We start from the raw sequence: 21,761 nt of genomic DNA on the forward strand, positions 1-21,761 counted from the left end.
AGCACAAAAATACACAAGGCAACGGCCTCAGAGTAGAGTTTATCCATCCTTCTGTCAGAGAAGGGAAGCAGAAATTTTTGAGGACTGCGATCACAAATTTTGTTGGAATAATTTACAGCTTTATAAAGAAAAGATTCTTGTGAAGACACTTTAAGACAAACCTGTTCTCTACTTCAGAAGGGGCAGAAGGAAAGAACAAAAAGGTGGGGGAGCAAGGAGAAGGAAGCCAGTTCAGGAGTCACTGCTGTCATCTTCCATTTCACTTTGGCACAAAACTGCCATGGGAAAATAAAAGAGAAGCTAATGAAAGAGAATTCCTTTGGTCTGCTTATTAATAGCAAAACTGTCTACTACTGACTGGCTGGCTATTTTTATATTTGAAATCCAGATCCTGAGACGTGTATCACACAGAAAAATAAGGAAAATGCCAGACATAAGTAGATGCTTCACCACAGATTGCCCTAAAAGGTAAAAACGTTTTCCATTCATGGATGCTATTTACACATCTATTTTTGCATAAGCCATTACGTCTATGAATATTAGATTCTTAAAATGTCATTAGAAGCAATTGTGATCTGTCATTGAGGTCTATATGGTATGACAAATATTTGTGAGCTGATGAAAGTTAAAAATATATTGGGTTACAAGTAGAATCTTTATTTAGTTAAAGTGACAGAAACGTATTACATTACATTATGAATTGAAACTATGTAGATAATGAAACCATAAGATACAAACATTTCTAGAAAGAGGCAAGGAAAAAGAAAGGATGTGAGAGTGGAATTTAACCTTAAAACACTAGTGCCCTCATTTTTTGTGGTAGTAAACGTTCCCAGCTGCCCTGAAGAAATGAGGGATTTCTAGCACTTCTGTCAGTGGGAACACAAGGCACTTGCTACCTGCAGGTTACAGAGGGTTATGTGCTGCTTTCATGTTGGCATCACCGTATGTTCTACCCTGAAGGTTGTACATTGGAGGCTGCATTGCCTCTGACTGAAACACGGAAATCCTCATGGTGAAGGCAGTGATTTTTTATACCACAAAGTGTTAGGTCAGTTTTAACTGATGGTCCCACTGCTGAACTTTGCATTTGGAGAACAACTCTAAGCAGTCAGGTAGGCACAGTGTTCCAGATTTGGTTTGTTTTATTCAAAGTGATTAATCTAATCCCCTCTTACTGTCATTGTCATCTTGTGGTTCACGAGGACACTCTTTGCCTTCAGCCAGGGTCTGTACTTCTCCATCACTGCCATTCCCTGTTAAAAAGCAAGTGAAAGGCAAGTGAAACTCACTGATAGTCTTTAATACTGGAAAAAGAAATGTAGAGCCCAATTTAAGTGATACAAAACAAGGAATTCTGTGTAAAAAAGAGAGAAGCATTTTAATTCTTAATTTATTAGGCTTCCCACATAAATAAAAGGAAGAGGTGGTTGTTAACTAACACGGTGGATTTTAAAGCTTTTTGACAAGAGCTCAGCAAATCCTTAATGTTAGTGTATGTAAGCCACCTGCCTTTTACTCTGTGATTAAATGTATTGCTGTAATCTTACCAGGGCAAGCAACTGTAATCTTGCTGTCCCCTTCCCACAGGCTTGGGTCATCTGGTTGATTGCAGACTGATGACAAGAGGAGCTTATCAGTAGGTTCAGAGATGACCTCTTGTATCAAGGCTTTCTGGGGGTTAGCTTGTTTGTCTTTGGTCTCCAAGTATCTTCCTGAATTAGAGGGCTCCATAAAGAAACCTTCAACAAAGGGTCTTAGGCGCTCATTTTCTTGTGCTCTATGTGTCTTAGACACATTTGAAAAAATTGTTGTTGGAACTTCTCCTACTGAATGCTCAAATGTGGTTTTAGTGTTTTCCTCTAAGGCAGAATCGCTGTCGTTTGTCATTTCAGAAATTATTTCAATATTTGGGTGACGTTGCTGTAAAGGCAGAAAATGTAATTGAAAATATATCCTTCTAGATATAACAAATGAAAGATAGGTAACTATCTCCTGAATCTGTACAATTGTCATCCTTGATGTGCTTTTCTCCCCAAATGTATGGAAGATCTGCTTCACACCCACAGCTCTTCTCCTTTGCAGATTGATCTTGGGTTAACTGCATGGCAGACATAAACCATGAGCTGACCATGAACTACTAACAGTTCAAAAAAGAAAAAAAGGGAATATTTCAGCAATTCAGCAACGTGTAGCCTCTAATACTTTTTTTTTTTTGATCATTTTATCAAAATGAGTACAAACATTTAAAAAAATGACAGCCATCATAATTGCGTAGACTAGATCAGAGTAGTCTGGCTCTTTGATTTACAACTTACTGGTTAGTTTCGATCCAACCTGAAAATAAATTTATTTTTATATCAGACAAAATAAAAACAAAGCCCCAGTTTCCCGAAACCGCATGCCTCAAGAGCAAGCCACTGACAAGGGCAAGAGGATTCATGGGCTCAGATGTATTATTTTACCTTTGTCACAGCAGGAATTTAACCTCGACTCTTCCACTGTTCAAGAAATATCCTTAACTAGGAGGCTACAGGAATTCAAGGCTGCATTTCTGCTAAAGAACCAATGGTATTTCATATGAAGTGGAAGGTTTGGGCAGTGATGCAACACGACCACGACTGAGAGGTTGACATTTCACCACTGTGACTGACACGTTCTCATCTTCCAGGATCTCTCACAATATACTGAGTCTTACTAGTGCTTTTTTTAAAATATTACTTAATAGACTCTACCCAGTGTCTAATATAACATCTAATCTGACTTCATTTAAGAACCGAACACCCTTAGGAGCGTGAGAGTTGCTAACACACGTTCCTTTATTAATCCTTTTTGTTCCCTGTCCTATTCCTTCTCTTATCTTCTAAGTGGAGGATTTGTTGGCCAAGACATTTTGCAACATTTTTGTGATGATGTGACAAGATGAGCAAATAAAAACCATGCCTTACACAAATGGACTGTAGGAAAACTTTACAAGTTCCTCCAAGCTGTTGCAAAAATGTGCACTGTATCAGCCTGTCTCCAGTAGGGCAAGAATGAGCCATCAGCAACACTAGAATCAAAGCTGTCCTTTTAATCTCTCTTTTTTTTTTTTTTTTTTTTCTTTTTCCTCTTTTGTTTCTGTTTATAGTCTTGTCTAGCAGCTTAGTCTGCGCATAGCACGATGCTGTTGGGAGCACGAACCAGTGGGGCTGGAATGCGTTGTATATCAGTAGCATTAAGTGAAGCAGAGGAGTTTTGGTCTCTGTATTTTCAGTTGAAAAGTCTGATTTTATTCAGTAGTAGGCTATTGTGCTATCTACTCAGTCCTTTGCAGCATATTAGTACTAGTAAAGTATATTTTATCAGTAATCTTCATTGAAAAGCTGTATACCACTAAGAAGTTAATTTTATGTAACTGTTGCATTATTTGACCTTAGTTTTTCATTTTCCTATTTTTACAATGCAAAAATATATATAAAAAATCAAATTGAAAGAAGACTTATAAGTGGATATACAAGATCTGATGAAACATCCATTTTAGCTTATAAGTGCAGAACTGATTGTATCTTCCAAGACAGCATTTCACAACTCAGATTGCTCTTATTTTGCAAAACATTCATAAGGGAAGCTTCGTCACTGGAATTAATTAAGAATCTTACCTTTTGAACAAAGATTTCCTCTTCTGGGGGAAATTCATTTACATCTATATCTTCTAAATCAGGCAGTTCCTGAAGAGAGTCACAAAACCAGTGGGAAAAGTTAGCTCTAATCAATAAAATATGTCATCCCTATCTCATTGGGAATCAACACGATGCTTTTCCAGATAAGAGGCCATAACTAGAAATACTGGGCTGTCATCTTCTCCAGGATGACATCTTTCTCTGTTAAGCATATGTGGGAAAAGTACAATTCATCTGTCTCCAGAAATACATGTAGCAGATGGGAAGGCAATAACCTTAATGTCATTGGAATGGTCTTTTCTACTGTGCTGTGTGACTAGGAGGTTAAAAACAAAAACAAGAACAAAAACAAAAAGGAAGGAAGGAAAATGGGTAAACAAAATGACACTACAAAGATTTTTAAAGGAGATGTGGTTTATGTCTCTTAGCTGTTTCTTACTCATTCAGTATACTTAATCTCAACTGTAATCCATCTTTATGGGTAACAGCCAAAATAAAATCTCCCGTCTATTTGAAACCATTTATCAGTAAATTCTGATAATCTAAACACAACTAATAAAATAGTGTTTTACTGTGGAAGCCTTGTAATCAAGGAAGTGGAATGGTAAACTTGCAGAGAATTATTTTTCCTCAGACAAGCCCAATAATTTCATGTTTATATTAAAAAAATATTATCTAAGACAAATGTAAGTTACTGACATGAAAGCAAAAATGGGGGGTGGAAATACAAAATTACAAGTAGAATGTAATACCTCTTCACCAAATTTTTAATGCAGGCTAATACTGGTAAAAGCATCTCCTTTAGGAAGGTGTTTTTAGAGCTCACTGGTTTTGTGTAGCAAGTTGCTTGGCATAGCAGCATCGGGAACATCTAATCTGTACGTTTGGTGTGTGAAGACTATTATAGAATTAAAATCAACAAATAAAATGTGTTTCCTGATGTGGCTGTGGCTAGTGCAGCATGTCCTGAATTCAATTAGTTTTAGAAGAATGTGATGAAAAGTGTACAAATTAAGATTTGCACACCAAGATTAATGAGCAGAATTTGATGTAAATAGGGACATGAAATAGCTGTTAATTTCATTGGTGAAAGTTATCCTGGTTTAGGTACATGGTATGTAGCTCAACCACTGCCAAGGATTATGCACAAAGACCAGTTCTTGCACGTTTGGCTTGCTTCTGCTTGACAGAGGGATGTCATAACCACTGCATTACAAATCCTCCTCCACTCTTCTCCCTTATATTACTACTGAGACCATCTACAGGCTCAAGGATACGAACACTGTCTACAGTGCTGCTTCCAAGCTTCTCACTCACAGCATCTTCTCGGCCATTCTCCACCATGTCAATGCTAGCTGTCTCTGGAAAATCTGCAGTAGTGTAAGTATTGGAGGCTGTTGCCAGCAGCTCTTGCCATTACTAAACATCAGTTGGAGAACAGAGTAGCACAGAACACTGAAATGTGTATTAGTATGCAATTTGTTTAATTTTATCCTTAATTTTAATCTTAGAATATTTGCAGGTCTTAAGTGTTGAAAGAAATCCCATGTACATACATGTATGGTGAAGAGTTCTTTTTATACCATGTTACACAGTGGTGCCATACAGCATGAAGAAGAAAAGTTCCACTGAATCTTTGAGATCTTCATCTCATGGGGACCTACAGTATTGCTATGTATTTAAAGCTTTTGTTTCAGCCCTGCAAGATCTTCTTTGAAACATAATATTGTATGTACTTAGAGTTGCTGCCAGTTCTCTCCACTGTCCTTGTTAAACTGATTATTAAAAATAGCTGAACAGGAAGATGCAGCAATGCAATAAGCCCTCTACTAAAGCAGTGAGTTGGGTCCTTCAATAATAGGATGGATTTTTTTTCCTGGGAAATTAAGGGCATAGATATAACTGACCTTTCTAAAACATTCCAGAAAGAATTTAGTTAACTGTTTCTGTATAAGGGATTAAACAGTACATTAAATGCTCTGGAAAATCATAAGCTCAAAAGTTTGCTGTTGCTAGTTGTGTCATAATCTGGCCCTGTTTGTTTAGCAGTAGGGTTGCAATTAGAACATATCAAATAGTATTCCTTTGCATTCATATTGTATTTTTCAGTGGTATTACACATGCCCTCATGGTTAAATGTTTAAATCATCAGATAGAAATCTCAGAAAATAGATGAATATATTAAAAATGTTAATCACTTAATATATATGTGGAAAATGAAAATTCAGCATTTCTTGAAAATATGCCTGAAAGTTTTATCTTGAGAACTAATTATATTATCTAATATTGCTAGCGAGCATTAAGTGCTCGCTTATCTACAATAAGTGGCTGGCTATTTCTTCCTTATGCTTTTTCCACAACCATTTACCTTTTCCAATGAATATCTCACATGAGTTTTACCTAAAGGGACACATTTATTCACTGGATTCTTTTTATTGTGATTTCTATTTTTCAAATAAAAGCCCCCATTAACTCTCTCCACAGAGATATCACAGAGCTAAAAGGTCAGCTTCAGGTGATCTATGGCCAAAGGACAAACCAGAATTTGGTAGCAGTGGTAAATCCTTTCCACGTGCTGGAAAGAATTAATACCCTATAACTTTATTGTTATTTTTCCTTTGTTTCATTCTACTTTTCCTAATCATGGACCTTTATTATAAGTCTAGCCGTATGCTTTATTCAGCCAGGATGTTACAGGAATTAATTTGGGAGTAGACAATACCCAAATCTTAGTTTCTCAAAATCTGAATCTAATACATACATCAAGACGAAGTTTTTCTGGTGTCTCTGGCTTGATCTGTTTGATTTCAGCATATTCATCCAGTTCAGGAACCACAGCCCTTTCAGCAACTGTATTCTCTCTTGGTAAATCTGAAGAATAAAAAATAGCTAGTTGCAGAAAACTAACTGCATAAAAGGTCTTGTATGTTGCAACACTGTAGAACCAGATTGCTAGGGATCTGACTACTGTTGCAGAATTCACTGCTGAATCCAGTGCTTTATCTATCCATCATAACCTTTGACTCCCTTAAAATTTATAAATTAATATTTACACTTTTTAATACTGTATTCCATATATCTACAAAAGAAAAACATTCTTCCATGTGTGAAGGCACAGAACTGCTTCTTGAGTTACATCCAGCTTTTGCTGCCAGACAGAACACACAGTTTGTGGGAGCACGGGAAGCCTGTAAGCTATACTGTGCTGTCACTAAACCTAGCATGTTTGAGAAGTGGAATTCCACCTTTACATGTCAGAAGCTGCAAGCTGGACACTCAGATTTGTTTTTTGTTCTTGTATTAAAAGAATATTTTATCCAGAATTACTTGCTTTTCAACTCACTGCTATGGAAATTTAACGGGACATTTTCAGCTATGAATTAGCAGTTTTGAATCAAAGCAGAGGGGAGCTACACTGAGACAGAGTTTGGCGTATCGTCTGTACTTCCCCAGTTTGGTTTCATTCTTTGCTGCGTACGTTACCATCTAGCTCCTTGTTGAAGTTTAAGTGTTTGTAAGAACTTGTCTTGCATGAATCCTCTTGAATTCTTGCAGGAATACTTTCAGGTGGGAAGTCTGTGTTATCTCCCCTGTCTGGTATAAGTGTTATCACTTCATCATGAGCATCAAAACTTTCCTTTCTAAATTTCTCAGTCTTCTCTTGAGTTTCTTGCTCTTCTGATAGATTTGATGTCTCTGATGTATTATAATTTCCATCGTTGTTATCTGAATTTGCAGATCCTCCTACAGAAGAAATGAATTCATTTAACCTACTGAGTTAACCTGCCATCACTTATTCTAGATATCCAAACTGTACAAAGCCTTAGTAGCTTATCCCAAAATATGCATCAAAAGCTCCTACTTCGTTTAAGCAGCTATTCAGGATTCGGCAGTCCTCCTAGCAGTGCAGCGATGTTTTCCCATCTCAACTCCCCAGCATCTATAGTTCCCCAGCAAAATCTCATCTAGAGAACACACTGTAGTAAATAATTGTCTGGTATCTATAGTTAACCTTTAGGGGACTCACAAGTGACTACATTTAAATAGATGCTTGAGTATTTTGACGGATCAATTGCCAAAGTTATCCTCTACTTTATGCAATCTACTGCGTTGCTGGAAAAGTTTTACTTGCTAGTCAACTGTTTGACTTCAGAGCCTCTGAAAAGCCAAAACACACCACACAAATACTCTTCTGCACTGCAGTACTTCTTTGTTATTGGCTTCAGTCTTGTTTATCCTAAAACATGCATACTGTTCTAGAAAAGGCTAGGCTGGGGATTACTATTGCTCAGGACTTTATGTCATCTTGAATACTGTGACAAGAATTTCTGGCATAAAATAGAGCAGTAAGTCAGGGCGTGAATACGTGCTGGAACCACTACTGCCCTGATTAGCACCTGGTTGCTCTGGTGTAGAGCACAACAGCTTGAAAAGCTGAGACAGTACGTGTTTTGCTATTGTTTTGTTTGTTTTATCAGCAGTGAGAAAGGTGATGATTGCTTAAAAGCTTGCTGGTTAGTCTAAAATGCAGTAAGATAAATAAAGCAGTTAGTATGGGAAAAGAAGATTCATAAGTACATTTCAAAAATTGTTTCTGAATGCTTGGGAACTATTAATATATTGTAAACATTCAAATCAAAGCAGACACAAACTTTTCCAAAATATTAACCACAAACCTTCTAGGGTGGTTGTTGCGTCTTCGTTTTCACATTTTGCACCTGTGTCTCTTTCTTCCATATACTTCTGTCTTTTCTTTTCCTCTGCTTTTTGTCTGATTGCTGCTAAAGCATCGATGCTATCTTGGATTTTTTTTCTCTCTCTGGTTTCCCATTTTTCCCTTTCTGCTTTCTCAGCTTCAAGCCCTCCAACAGCCCAGGCTTCTGCACAGGCTCTAATGAAAACAAAAGAGCTCACTGCAATATAGTCATAAATGTTATTTCTCTAACAAAAGAGAAGTTTGAAATAATTCACAGCAGCATAAAGTATCATCAACAGAAACAAACAAACAAAAAAACACAACAAACCATCAGATAGCAATACCAATCCCTTATGCAACCGGGCTGCACATCTATCTTATCTTGCATGTGGAACTGCAACAAAAAAAACCAAAGATATCCAAATGCCAGTGATTACAACACCAAAGATCCATCAGGACTGCTGATCGTGGCTCTGCTTTCCCTGACACCTGTTCAGTTTCTGTTGAAATCAGGATTTGCTTCTGTGGCCTACGGACTTTGCATAAAACAATTCTGGTCAATAATTAATTATCTTGAGGAAAAAAAAAAAGGCTTAGTTTCTTTTAGGTATGTAGACTTCTGTAGTGTAATTCTATTGTAATGAAAGTCACCCACCCTCAATAAATTTTACCAGTCAATCTTCCTTTCCTTGCATGACAGTATTGCTAAAAACTGGATGTAAGATCATTAGTATTTGAGGCTTGCTGCTGTGTAAAGATGTCTCTGTTTCTTACCTATCCTTTGGGAAAACTGGTCTGTCATCCAGATATGTTAGCTGTTTCAGTCGAACAGTAAGTGTTTTTCTATAATTAGTGATTTTCTTGATCACTTGGTTTCCCATTAAATTCAGCACACGCTAGAGAAACAAGGGAAACAAATTCCAAAGTTCAGTTTTAAAAAAATAACAAAAATACACACAAAAACTTGGATATGCAGTTTCCCTATCATTTCAAAAATCAGTGGTAAATAAAACATCCTGGTTGTTAGAGGCAATCTACTAATAAATTAATCACGTTTGATAACATTTTACACCAGCAGCCATTATGCACTGCACTACCTGACAAAGCTTTTTAATAGTATTCACCCATACACATGATACAAACCCTCAGCTGTATTCAGCTTACCAAATTAGGCATTGCCTCCAGAACAGTTATAATATTTGGATCACTTAAGTTGTTGTGGGAAAGATCGAGAACAGAAATACTTGGGCATTCTTGCAAGTGCTGTATGTCTTCCACTGTTTCTAACTTGTTGTGAGCAATCTGCAGAGTGTTCAGGACTTTCAGACAAGCTGTCAGACAAGAACAGTGCAATGAAAGGAAAGGTAAGAGTCACTGCTTCACAATGATTTTCTGGAGCAAGTAGAATACTGCACTTTCAACGCTATTGTTTATATTGAATTCTGGAGACCTTTCTTCTGTATTTGTTGTTCTGCTTATATGTGCTTTTTGGCTATGCCTCCACAGATCCTTTCTTCACCTCAATACATAGTTGTTTGTTTTAAGGATGGTTGGTTGTTTTCAATTCACCTTTTGAACTAGTCAGTTACACAAGAGCAAGAGCTTCTGTTTCAAATTACCCTTAATGTACACAAATGATAATATAGAGGATATTTTTATTTAATTTTCTGCTGAAGATGGAATAAATCCTTTCAACAGACAAAAGATTTGGTAATCATGTCTGCAACTGCCAGCACATCCCAACTGTAAAGTAAATAGTGAAAACTGGATCGTCAGCCTCTCTGCAAAACAGCTCAGTACTGAGATGGTATTATGAAGTGAGGAAATACTATATTGTTCTGGGTATCTGCATTTAAGTAGTTATTATATGTCTTCTCATCTATTTAAACTGCATAATACATAGGTTTGACTTCAATGGAAACCTTGTGGACTTTGGTATTGGATAGTGTGCAACATTTTAACACGATTTAAAAAAAAATCTTAAATCTACTGCCACTAATAGTAACTGTCAAAGCTTAGCTGCTTATAATTTAAATATTAGCTCCTTATAAGTTAAAATATCTTGCACCAACAGTTCTTACAGAGATTCTCAATGGTCTTGACATAGTTGTTACTGATGTTGAGGGAATCCAGCTTTTCTAAGGATTCGAGATTTTCAATTCTGTTAATTAAATTGAGTTGCAAATAGAGGCAGCGCAACTCTGTCAGAGCCTCCAAATTCTCTATTTTTCTTAAGCCATTGCATTCCAGCCATAAACACCTCAATCCAGTATATTCTTCAAGGTTCTCCAGTCGGTCAAATCCTGCAGAGAAAGATATTTCAAAATGAATTGTATTGGCTAAAAATAAGTCTTTGGAAAAATACATTTATTTAATATATTTAAACCAGTGCTGCTGAAACAGCCTCTGAGCTGTTATATTCAAATTGATGGCAATATATCTGCTGATTCAATTGGTCCATAAAGGAAGAAAATGTACCTACAAGGTACCTATTTTGGTCTGTACCTTGCACAACCCTCTAGATTCTCAATAAATAATGAGAAAATAGTAAACACAAGGCCAAATGTAGAAGGTAGGTCTAGCATGCTGTATTTATTTAAAACATTTTTTATGCTATCATGAATAATCAGGATTTGGACTCGATGATCCTTATGGGTCCCTTCCAACTCAGGATATTCTATGATCTAGCAGTATAAAACAAAAAACCTGCTCAAAGATCAGAACTGGATGATCCATGTTCATTCTAGCAACTGCTCTTTCTTTCAGTAGTATTTGAGAACATGCAGTTTGTTTACTGTTTGTTTTCTTTCTGACCATTTTTATGTCTCAAAAGCTACTTAAAAACTTCTTTATGCAAGCATATTTAAAAAGAAAAAATGCATATATTTTCTTCTGAATGCAACCTAGACCAGCATGTTAATATATATTTTTTTCAGAGGCTTCTGTTTTGAAAAAATAGTCTTTCTTGACTCCTATTGATCCTTTGAATGAGTCCCCAAAATGAATTAAGTCTACGTGTATAATCAGTTCACTTATCCACCTTCATATTGAATTATTTTGTTTCTAAATTACATTGTTTTATCAAATTAAATTATGTTTGTAATTTAAAAGAATGTTTTATACCTTACCTCAGTTAGCCATAAACTAGATATTAGAATATGCTAGAAAACTATTTAAGAATGATAAATCTATACACTCTTGTCCGCACCTTACCTTTATAATGCAAGTAAAGTATATCATTTAAGGATGGGGTCAAGTACAATTTCTGCTGCTTACAAATGTCTCGCAGAATCTTTTTTGTCATTCTAAAATAAAAATAGGAAGCAGAAATGAACAAAATGTATTTCAGTGCACATTCTGAAATCTTTGTTTTTTAAACACATTCTAATGCAACATAGTTAATGGCTCTTTTATGCAAGAATAATAGCTACAGCTTTCAGGACTATACTCAGAGCAAAAAAGCTGTTGATTTTTTTTAGTGTCTTTCCATTTCTGCCTGTCAGAAGTATGTTACCAGGTTCTTTCTATTTCTACTATAAAAAAAGAAAGTAGGTAGGGAATCTTCCTGAAAAAAAGCAGTATGATTTTTGTTAGATTCTGGTTCCTTCCTCTCCTATTCTCTTTTCTCCACTCTTTGCTGTTATATGACCCCAGATTATTTTCCATTTCTCAATCTCATATTAATGAAATGAACTTTGCATTTGCGGCCATAAATATTTATCGGACTAAGTCTTACAACTGTAAGATTTTCTTGGCAAGAAAGTATTTTCAAAATGGACAAGAAAAAAAAAAGAGTAAAAGCAGTGAAGGTGTACCTTTTTTTTTTTTTTAATTTAATTTATTTTCTTTTAAATATTGTTGCTTACCACACTGAAATCCTTGATACTGCTGAGGAACCAAAACTCTAATACAGTCATCTAACTAGTCAATTGAGTTCTTGGGGCAATATAAAATATGATTGCCAGCCAGTTACTGCTCCATAAATCTTGGAGTTTACAAACTTTAAACCAAATCTCTAAATATGTACCATTTTCTTGCATTGTGAGCCCAGGAACATTATTGAATGCTATGTAGCTGCAATGTATTGCACTGACTTTCATTGTGCTATTTACAGTAGCACTTAATCAAATGATCAGCATCCTCAGGCAATTATAGGATCATAAAATATATTCCATAAGAATACTAATTATCTTATGTGCAATTGTTGCTCTCTGACATCATTCTTCATAAAAATTTAATTTTAAGCATGGTAACCTGATTAGCCAGTGATGATGAAGTTTTCTATGTCTGCACAGTCTGATCTACTTCCTGATAACTCAGAGAGAGTCTTTCCCTTGGCTTTAAAGGACTGTAACTGTCTCCTATAGAACAAGCATGTTAAACTGAACAGGCATATTCAGGTATCTGAATTCCCTCTGCTAAAAATTATCTTGACAACTATAATATTTACATTGAAATGAATTAATACAATGCACTGTCTGAATTCATATTGAGAAGTGGTTAAATCTGACAAAAGACCTCCAGAAGAGTTTGCACAATTTTTTTCGGATCCATTAAATAGATTACATCATGTATTTAAAAGGCAGTTTGCTACTGCAGCCATAAAAAAGCAGTACAGATACTAGCAATACCAACAATTCCTGATTTATCAATTAGTCTCAAGTTCATCTTCAAAGAAATCATTCTCCTGAGGTAAGATTAATATGTAAAATAGTGAAACTGTATTGACTTCAATGATGCCATGATTTAAAATTAAAAAAATTAATTAAAAATAAAATAAAATAAAAAAAAATTCACTAACCAATATATTACCTTACACAGCCCCCCTTTTCTTCTGTCCTTTGACTGAATGAACTGGTTACTGACTTGTGATCACCATCTGATTTTTGTTCATTCTGTTGATCTGCTCTGGACATACAGTTGAAGGCTTTCTCTTGAGTTTTAACATCTTTATTGTAAGTAAAAAAAAAAAAAAAAAAGTTGCAGTTCAACAATATATGTTGGGGAAAAAGTGTCATGTTTCCAATTACTTCAGAGAAATACCAAAGAACACTTGAATGTGAATTTCAGGAAAAGATGTTTTCTAACCACAACATTTGATGACCTTTTTGATGGAGGGAGGCTTAACTTTCTATAGAGCAAAAGTAGTAAAACAACTAGTAGCAAAATAAACGTGTTAAAGTATTACATTTGTTTAAATCTGGACATGAGGTAGTACCCACTATTCTTAAGAAGGATTATTGCAATGTACAATGATAATAAAGTACTGGCACCAGTGCTCTTATGGTCTTAGACATCTACAGAATATTACATTTAATTTACAATAATTTGAGTTTAAGATGACTGCTAAATTTGCATATAAAGAGACCATGATAGTGGGCTTATCTGAGTCATGGCAAACACTGTTTTTTTTTGTCTAGCTCCCATAAAGTTACCTTTTTGCACTCTTTCGAGGGTGTCTCCAGTGCTATACTCATTCAAATTGTCTTTAGACTGTGTTTGAGTAATTGCATTTCCAATCGTCTTTTCAGATTCTTGCTCTTCACCGTCTAGTTGTGCTTGTAGTCCTGACAGTGAAAGAGACAGTGCAAACAAAATGATTGTACCTGGTCATTTACATATAGCTGTAATTAAAACTTCTAGAGGTCAGGCTAGATGTATGACTCCAATACAAAAGGTATACCTCCAGAAAAAGAAAATTAAAGAAACTGAAAAAAAAAAAAATCCCTAAATTTACCCTAGCAAGCCAAGTGGAAGAGCTGACCTGTGCTGACTGCATTTCCTTCATGTTCTGTGTGGGTCCTGTCGTGCCCTGTGCTGTTTGGGGACTCTCCCACCACGCCTTGGGCAACGACCTCCCCTCCGAGGCCTCCGTCCAAATCTCCATTTTGCGCTTGCATTTTATGAGATGTGATTTAGACAAAATCAACTCAAGTCGGTGTTTGACTTAAAATCCAACTGCCAGACAAGCTGTCTAACGGCTTTAGCAGGAGAACCTGTTGCGGATAAAAGACAGGACAAGATTATCCAGCCTGCCCTGTGGCAACCTCTCACTGTGGAGACCCTGAAAGGTGTGTGTGGGGGAACACACAACACATCCTGCCCCGTGCAGATCTCCCTCAGAGCACTGAAGCACACAGTGAAGACCCCAAAAGTGGAGCAAGTCGCTTTTTTCCCCTCAGGGCTGGCAGCGCAAGGGGGCAGGGATGCTGCTCCTCCACCACACTGCATTCTGCTGCTTTCCAGCAAGCTGTCACCTGGCGAGGACTGCGGGTGCTGTGACACTTCACCCCCAATGTCCCTGAGGTCAGAGAAGACCCCAAATTACCCCCCCCCCGCTTCCCTTTACCTGACCCCAAAGCCCAGCTTGGGGTTCCGGGCCGGGGATTCGAACCGGGGACCCTGGGGGGCCGCTGAGGAACGGGCGGCCGCGCGCTCCCCGCCCCAACCGCCGCTGTCGCCATGGCGACGCCGCGCAGGCCCACACGGCCCCGCGGCCTGAGCCCGGTAATGGCGGCGGCGCTTGAGGGGGAGGCCGGGCGAGAGGCGGCCCCTGAGGGAGGCGGCTCCTAAGGGAGGCGGCCCCGGCGGGCAGGCCGCGGTCTGGGGGTTGGTTTCCCTCCGGTGCAGCCCGTTAGGGTCGGGAGGGGAGCGTGGGGGTCCGGGGTGCTGCGGGGGGGGAGCGCGGTGCGTGTCGGGGTACAGCGGTGGTAGGATGAGGGTGCGTGTTTTAAAGTGTGTTTAACTGCTAAAAGCGCCGAGAGGTGCGTGAAAGGCCAGGAAAGGCTCCTGAGGCGTTTGGGAGGCTGGAGGAGGAGGGAAGGGCCCTCAGCCTGGCTGGCTGTGCTGGAGGGAGCTTGTTGGCGTGTGCTGAGCCCTCCCCTGCTGCTTATCCCTGCTTTCATAGGTGATTTTAGGCGTCCAAGGGCAGTTCTTGCACGTTGAGCTTCCCTTTTCTACTTGGGCTTGGATTGTGTTGTTCACAGGATCGTAGACCCAGGTCTTTACAGCCCAACGGATGAGTAAGCCTTGAGCATAGGCTAAACAGCAGCTGTTGATGTCCTCCACGGAAACTTTGTTATATCTGAACTTTTGGGTAGACCTGTGCAGTGTCAAGAGTTGGACTTGATGATCCTTAAGGGTCCCTTCCAACTCAGGATATTCTATGATTCTGTGATTCTAAGATTCTCATACCTACACGATTTGGTGTTATTTTGTTTTTAATTACCAAGGTTTTTGTTTGCTTTTCTGGAACATACTGCAGATAGATTCCTAAAGATGCACTGCTTCTATTGTTTCTAGTGTTGCATCACTTTTAGTGGGAATATGTTGACATTTTCCAGTTGCCACTCCCTGATGTAGCACATAACTGAAGCTGCCAAATCTCAAAGGTTTGAACAGTTTATGTGGCTGAAGAGATTATAATTGCCTGCTTTTTCTTGTTTTCCTTAGGCTTTTGGTCACCATGGCTGCAGTGGATTGTTTCTACCTCCTGTACAGAGAGATCAGTCGTTCTTGCAGCTCTTATGTAGAGGCCCTGGCTTTAATTGGAGCTTGGTACACAGTCAGGAAGTGCATGACTCTTGCCTTCAACACCTACAGCATCCTCAGGCTTCACGTTGTTCCAAAGCTGATTGGTGAGATTGATCTTGTCAAGCGGTATGGAAGATGGGCAGTGGTCACTGGTAAGAGACTGAAGCAGCGTATTTGCTTGTGCTTATATAATGTGTTGTACCAGTCCTGTAAAAACTTGCTGGCGTACATCACTGGGTGAGCCTTGTGGCACAAGCTGGGGCCTGTATTGACAGGTTGGTGAATACAAGTTAATTTGTTTGAGCAGTGATACTGTAGTCAGTCACGGACAGCAATACTTGTACGGTGTCTTAGTAATTCAGGTCCTCAGTTGACTGACTGCTGAAAAAGAATCCCAGAACAACTTTTCCCAGAAATTGTAAGCTCCACCCCAGGCATGTGTAGGGGAGCATAAGACTCCATAAGCAACCTCAGAGAGAGGTGCAGCCAACATATTTTTGCTATGGGATTTTCACGTGTGCTCAAGTTCTTCAGTAAGGTTTAAGTCATGCACCTCTGACATCCTCTCATAAAGGTTCTACTCTAAGCTCTCTGCTGTTGTCACAGAAATAAGAAACTTGTGTGAGGTGCCATTGCAGAAGGTTGCTACTGACATTGTTATCTTTAGTGTTACGGTTTTGAGATCAGCATATTCAGTGCCACGTCATATTCAGAGAAGGGAATAAAGCTGCAATTAAAACAACTGTCGAAATAGAAGACTGCACCTGTTCTGATTTTCACACTGCTGTTCTATTTTCTATTAATAACAGGTAGCACCGATGGTATCGGGAAGGCGTATGCTGAAGAACTGGCAAAGCGTGGTGTCAACATCATCTTAATCAGCCGAAGCAAGGAGAAGCTGCAGGCTGTATCTCGAAGCATATCTGAAACATACAAAGTGGAAACAGATTTCATAGTAGCTGACTTCAGTAAGGGGCGTGAGGCTTACCAAGCCATTAAGGAGGGCCTGAAAGACAGAGAAATTGGGATCTTGGTGAATAATGTAGGACTGTTTTACACCTACCCAGACTATTTCACTAACCTGTCTGAGGATATGCTGTGGGACATGATCAACATAAATATCGCTTCTGCTAACATGATGGTGCACATTGTGCTGCCAGGCATGGTAGAGAAGAAGAGAGGTGCAATCGTGAACGTCTCGTCTGCATCCTGCTGTCAGCCCACACCAATGTTAACAATCTACGGAGCCTCTAAAGTAAGTTAGGATGTGGTATTTGATGGTATGCACTGAAAAGTAAAAGCATTATAGGTGTTTTTTTTAACATGTTCAGCAAAGATATCAAAACACTTGAAAGTTTTCTAGGGATTTGTTCATGTTTCACGTATTATGCTGCGCTTTTTTTCCTCACCATTAATGGGCTTTGAGACAAGGTCTGCTATGTGGATTACGTGTGAACTGCAGCATAAGAGTACTCCTAGCAGAAGTGTCATCTTCCTCAGAGGAATGATGTTCAAACCAATAGTGGCAATTCTATGACCCATTGAAAGGCAGAGGAATTTCTTTTCTGTAGCTGAAAAGTGTGCAGGGACATCTCATGGTACTTGCAGGCTGGTTATTTGGTAGCAAGAGGTATTACAGTCGTGCACAAGCGGTCACTGCAACAAGAGCTGTGGCAAAAACAAAACAAAACAAACAAACAAAAACAAAACATGGTGCTTCAGCAAACACCAGGGGCTAGGTGGAGCAGAGGGCTTCTTACACCTCTGTCCTGTACCACACTTAGAAGCAAAAAGAACTTCCCCATAATTTTTCTTCCTCAGGAGATCCTGACATTGCTGAATTGGATGGGATAACTAGGTGATGCTGAAGTTACCCCTGAAGCGTGCAGGGATGCAGATTTGTGCTGGATAATTTGCTGCTTAATCCCACTGAGAAGCAACCGAGAAAGCAGAAAGATCTCTTCCAGACCCAGTTGTCTAAACCCAGTGTTGATTGCTTCTGGCTGTTGGTTGCTGCCCTCTGCTGGAGCCTGACCTCCACACAGCCTTGTTCCAGGATAGCTCTTGCAAGTCGTTCCTTCTGCCTGGAGCAAAACCAACTATATTACCCCAAAGTATAACTCCTTGTAGGTTGTCTTCAGTGTGGAAACTGGTTCAAGATCCCTGCTGCAGAGCATCTGTCTCTTGGTTATGCTAAGTGTATGTAGAACTGCACTCTGAGCTGTATCAGTGAAATGTCCTGAACGAAAAAGAACAGAATGAAACCAAAGGTCTACTAAAACTTCTTGCTTTAAGCAACGTAATTAATCCAGATCCTAGATGAGCAATACAGTTTAAAGCGTGGTCTCTGGTTTGGCACAGAAGTGGGAACAAGGTGTTCTGGCATCTTAAGCTTCCATGTGCACTAGCAGCATGGAGTGTTAGAGTGGTTGGTTTGCTTGGGTTTGGTTTGTTTGTTTTCCTAAAGCAGGTGTAAGAGCATCAGTAGAAGATGCTGTTCCAACAGTTGTTTGGGAGCCATGCTTTTGGAAGGCCATTGAGAATTAAAAAAAAAAAAAATCCCTTCACTCACAAGCAGAGTCTAAAATGTTCTCTCCGATTTAACTAGCCAGGCAGCACAGCCGCAGCTTTAGCATGGCATCAGGCGTGCTCCCGTGATAAGACTAAGTCATGCTCATTTTTCATTCTGATTCCTGTAACTTTGGTTTTCAGGCTTGTGCTTTCTTCTGCGATTTGGTAAAAGTAAAATAAGCTAAAGGAGATGATGCAGATGCGTATGAACAAATGCATGCTTAATTTTGCACAAGGGAGTCCCAGCAAGTAATTAACTTGTGGAAGATCGGTTGAGTGTGTTGTTCACCTGTAAATGTTTTAAAGAATAGGACTTTTTTTTTGTCCTTTTGACAGTAGTTAGCTTAGGAGTGTCTTCTTCAGTGCCCTCAGACTGAACAATATAAAAGTTATATAAAACTTCTGTACTTTCTTATTGGTTTTAGGCAAAGTTAATGTTCCAAGTATGCTACAACTTTTCTGTGGTTTTACTAAAACTTTGCAGTGAAACTTGATTGTAAAAACAAACAACATTGAGTGTCTTCTGCTTTTGTCTTCCTAGACCTACTTGGACTATTTCAGTAGAGCGCTATATTACGAATATGCCTCAAAAGGAATTTTTGTTCAGAGTTTAACCCCGTTTGTCATCGCTACAAAAATGGTATCGTGCAGTAGCGTTACATCAAAGAGATCTTTCTTTTTTCCTTCTGCTGAAGAATATGCAAGTCAAGCTATTTCTACCCTTGGGTTATCCAAAAGGACTCCTGGTTACTGGAAGCATTCAATAAAGGTAAGAAAATTCATCCAACTATTTAGTGCTTGTCAGTAGAAAAAAAGCAAGCTGTTTACTTCCTCAAGAGTCCAAACAAAAAACATCTCAGTATTCTGAAAGAGTACAGCATATACCATAAGATTTAAAGGCATTGTGCCATCTTATCTCACTAATTCTGCTTTAAAAAAAATGCTCAGCCATGCTTGTTTTTAGAATGAGACAGTGAATCCAATTCCTAGTTGAAATATGCAACAGAAATGGGAAAGAGACAACATTTTATTCAAAAGAAGGCCACCTTATTGTACTTACTGCTTGCATGTCATGTGTCAGAACTATTAGCTCTATAGCATCAAGTAGAGAAGAAGGAGCTGAAGAAATGTGGATTACGCCAAAGCAAAGACCAGAAAGGGGAGGGATTCTGGCGAGATGTGGAAATTAAAGGAAGTAGACAGCATTGCTATTGAACAAACCAACCACTTTGATATTTATTTGAAGAACTTAACTATTGTGCTGTATTCACTCCTTCCAAAAGGGCTGAATAAACTTTGGTGGGGGAGGGGAGTGTGGGGTGGAATTTAAGGTTTAGTTGCTCATGTTTGAACAGGTACTGTTGTGCTTCGAGAAATACATCATTAAGAATTTGAGAAACTGTTTAATAGAATATATCTTAACCAGCTCCTTCCTCTTTTTTTTCTTCTTGTCTCTCTGTTTCTCTTCACAGTTCGCAGTGGGTGAGCGTATACCAGAATGGATCTGGGCTTGGTTTGCACAGTACTTCTTAAGAATAATACGCAAGGAAGCTTTAACGTGCAAACTGAAATAGGACTATCTAGATGTCCAGCATAGATGAGTACTATATTCTGATCAGAGTGCTGCAAAAATCTTACTTGAACCATGTATTTACTGTAATATATCAATACCTTGTTAAACAAGTAGCGTGTAACCTAGACATCAGAAGTCTGGATCCTCCCTGCACCTTGGTGTTAAATAGCTCCTCCTCTGCATTCCTCCAGGACAAAGGGCTGGTCTTGTGGTGGTTAAGCTCAGATCACTTTGTCTTTAAGGTAATTGTATAGGAGTGGGTATAACTGTCATTCTGCCAGTAAATAACTGCCTTTTGTATAGTGCTACATAACATCAACTGTTAATGGTGAAAGGATTTGAGAATTCTCCAGCTGTGGCAGAAATGGGCCCAAACAAATGATGCCATCTAAAAAGATGATCTTTTTAGTTCATCAGAAGATGAGCAGTCACTGAATTAAGTCTCATTAATACACAGTTTTGTGGAACTTTTTTTTAATTGGCAGATATTTGTGTGTTTTAAGTGCAAATGTTGTTGGTTTTGAATGATGTTATTTGAGGTACTTCTCAAAATTGAAATGTATGGAAAGGTCACAGTGAGTTGTTTAAATGACTAAGAAGGTCATACAGAGCTGTAAATGAATTGGAAAATAAGCTTGGTTTTCTTTCCTATTTTAAGCATGAATGATCTGGGTTCCATCAAGTGTTCCTTCAGCAAGCTGAAGTGTGGCTGGAGAATAAAGAATGTAAAACCATATTAGCTAAAGCAAAATAATGAGGAAATAAATGCTTTGATTTAAAAACAGTGGTTGGTTTCCTATGATAATAAAAAACACTTGTTTTGATGCTGTATGACTTCTTATTTATATATTTAAAAAAAGTGTGTGTGTATATATATTTGTTACAAGTTATCTGGTATTACACTGCTTGTATTTCTTGCAGACTCTAAATCTGAGAGCTGTCCTATCTAAAAGAAGGGTGTGATTTAATACAGAATAATCTAATACTTTTTCCTATCCAGTGAGATATTCTCAGCTGAGGTGACTCAGTTTCTAAATAACTAATTTGAAGTTGTGCCATATGAAGTCTTGACTAAAACTCTTAAAAATCTTGATCCTAAATACAGTGAAACCAGCCCCCCCCCCTTTCATGAGGGTGAAAATGCCTAGTATAGCTGCTGGGTTGCAAAGGAAGAAAAATGATTGTTGGTTTACTGTACAACTGCAATTTTTTGTGTCAAGGGAGCTCTCTCCCTTGACATTTGTTTCTGTTGTGCTCCTGCAACCCAGAGTACTCCTTTCTGCGGGGAAGGAGGGAGAGGAGCAGGCAAGGAGGGATCAGGGCAGGAACTCGTTAGTGTGTTTGGTCTGCGTGATCTCTGGTTAGCAGACCACACTCAGCTGGCCCTGACAGCTGTTTGTTTCAAAATTATGCATTAGGTGTGTGTAAGAATGACTTACATGCGTTCAGAAAGGGGATTTAAAAGAGGCTGGGTGAAAAATGCATTTATTTTTAGCAAAGGCTTAAATACTGCTATGAAACTGGATAACACTTCTATTGCTGTACTTTGTGTTTGGCTTTGTCACTCCCTATTAACAGTATTGTATCTTCAGATTTCCTCACAGGAGTTAAAGTCCATTCAGTTATATCTAAATAATCTACTTTTCAAAGAACTGTTCTCCAGAGTAATGCAGAGCCGCAACTCCTTTCATTTTTAAATATGCAGGAGAACACAGCCTGTGTATTT

The 21,761-nt window shown here is 38.5% G+C and overlaps 2 protein-coding genes across 11 annotated transcripts; one reads left to right on the forward strand and one right to left on the reverse strand.

Annotated features, from left to right (window-relative positions):
• Positions 1-638: 638 nt before the first annotated feature.
• Positions 639-14,866, reverse strand: DNAAF1 (dynein axonemal assembly factor 1). 3 transcript variants are annotated; one of them, XM_021276499.4, is made up of 14 exons: positions 14,708-14,866; positions 14,123-14,354; positions 13,794-13,925; positions 13,171-13,306; positions 11,572-11,663; positions 10,440-10,661; positions 9,523-9,689; positions 9,133-9,254; positions 8,339-8,553; positions 7,146-7,406; positions 6,424-6,533; positions 3,642-3,710; positions 1,551-1,923; positions 639-1,256 (listed from the first exon to the last, which is right to left on the reverse strand). In XM_021276499.4, exons 2-14 carry the CDS (start codon positions 14,256-14,258, stop codon positions 1,159-1,161), a joined length of 2,133 nt encoding a protein of 710 aa, XP_021132174.2. In that variant the 5' UTR covers positions 14,259-14,354; positions 14,708-14,866; the 3' UTR covers positions 639-1,158. The 3 variants fall into 3 exon arrangements, with proteins under 3 accessions (XP_021132174.2, XP_027322062.1, XP_071899915.1); XM_027466261.3 differs by having other exon boundaries at positions 14,713-14,863; XM_072043814.1 differs by lacking the exon at positions 14,708-14,866 and adding an exon at positions 14,616-14,640.
• On the forward strand, positions 4,887-20,859 carry HSDL1 (hydroxysteroid dehydrogenase like 1). 8 transcript variants are annotated; one of them, XM_038185513.2, is made up of 6 exons: positions 14,938-14,967; positions 15,266-15,380; positions 15,811-16,043; positions 16,701-17,146; positions 19,004-19,231; positions 19,935-20,859. In XM_038185513.2, exons 3-6 carry the CDS (start codon positions 15,824-15,826, stop codon positions 20,034-20,036), a joined length of 996 nt encoding a protein of 331 aa, XP_038041441.1. In that variant the 5' UTR covers positions 14,938-14,967; positions 15,266-15,380; positions 15,811-15,823; the 3' UTR covers positions 20,037-20,859. The 8 variants fall into 8 exon arrangements, with proteins under 8 accessions (XP_071899922.1, XP_038041443.1, XP_038041439.1 ...); XM_072043821.1 differs by lacking the exons at positions 14,938-14,967; positions 15,266-15,380 and adding an exon at positions 4,887-5,042; XM_038185515.2 differs by lacking the exons at positions 14,938-14,967; positions 15,266-15,380 and adding an exon at positions 14,803-14,865.
• Positions 20,860-21,761: the final 902 nt, after the last annotated feature.

This window comes from Anas platyrhynchos, chromosome 12 (assembly GCF_047663525.1).
Source record: "Anas platyrhynchos isolate ZD024472 breed Pekin duck chromosome 12, IASCAAS_PekinDuck_T2T, whole genome shotgun sequence".
In the NCBI taxonomy this organism is placed as follows: Eukaryota; Metazoa; Chordata; class Aves; order Anseriformes; family Anatidae; genus Anas; species Anas platyrhynchos.

Bases quoted from the DNA above. Each gene is read 5' to 3' on its own strand.
- DNAAF1 (XM_021276499.4), bottom strand. From the start codon at position 14,258: ATGCAAGCGCAAAATGGAGATTTGGACGGAGGCCTCGGAGGGGAGGTC. The intron at 13,926-14,122 runs GTCAGCTCTTCC...TTTCACTGTCAG, and splicing joins AGGAAATGCAGTCAGCACAG to GACTACAAGCACAACTAGAC. The intron at 9,690-10,439 runs GTAAGAACTGTT...CTTGTCTGACAG, and splicing joins CAAGACCATTGAGAATCTCT to CTTGTCTGAAAGTCCTGAAC.
- HSDL1 (XM_072043821.1), top strand. From the start codon at position 5,005: ATGTCAATGCTAGCTGTCTCTGGAAAATCTGCAGTAGT. The intron at 5,043-15,810 runs GTAAGTATTGGA...TGTTTTCCTTAG, and splicing joins TCTGGAAAATCTGCAGTAGT to GCTTTTGGTCACCATGGCTG. The intron at 17,147-19,003 runs GTAAGTTAGGAT...TTGTCTTCCTAG, and splicing joins CAATCTACGGAGCCTCTAAA to ACCTACTTGGACTATTTCAG.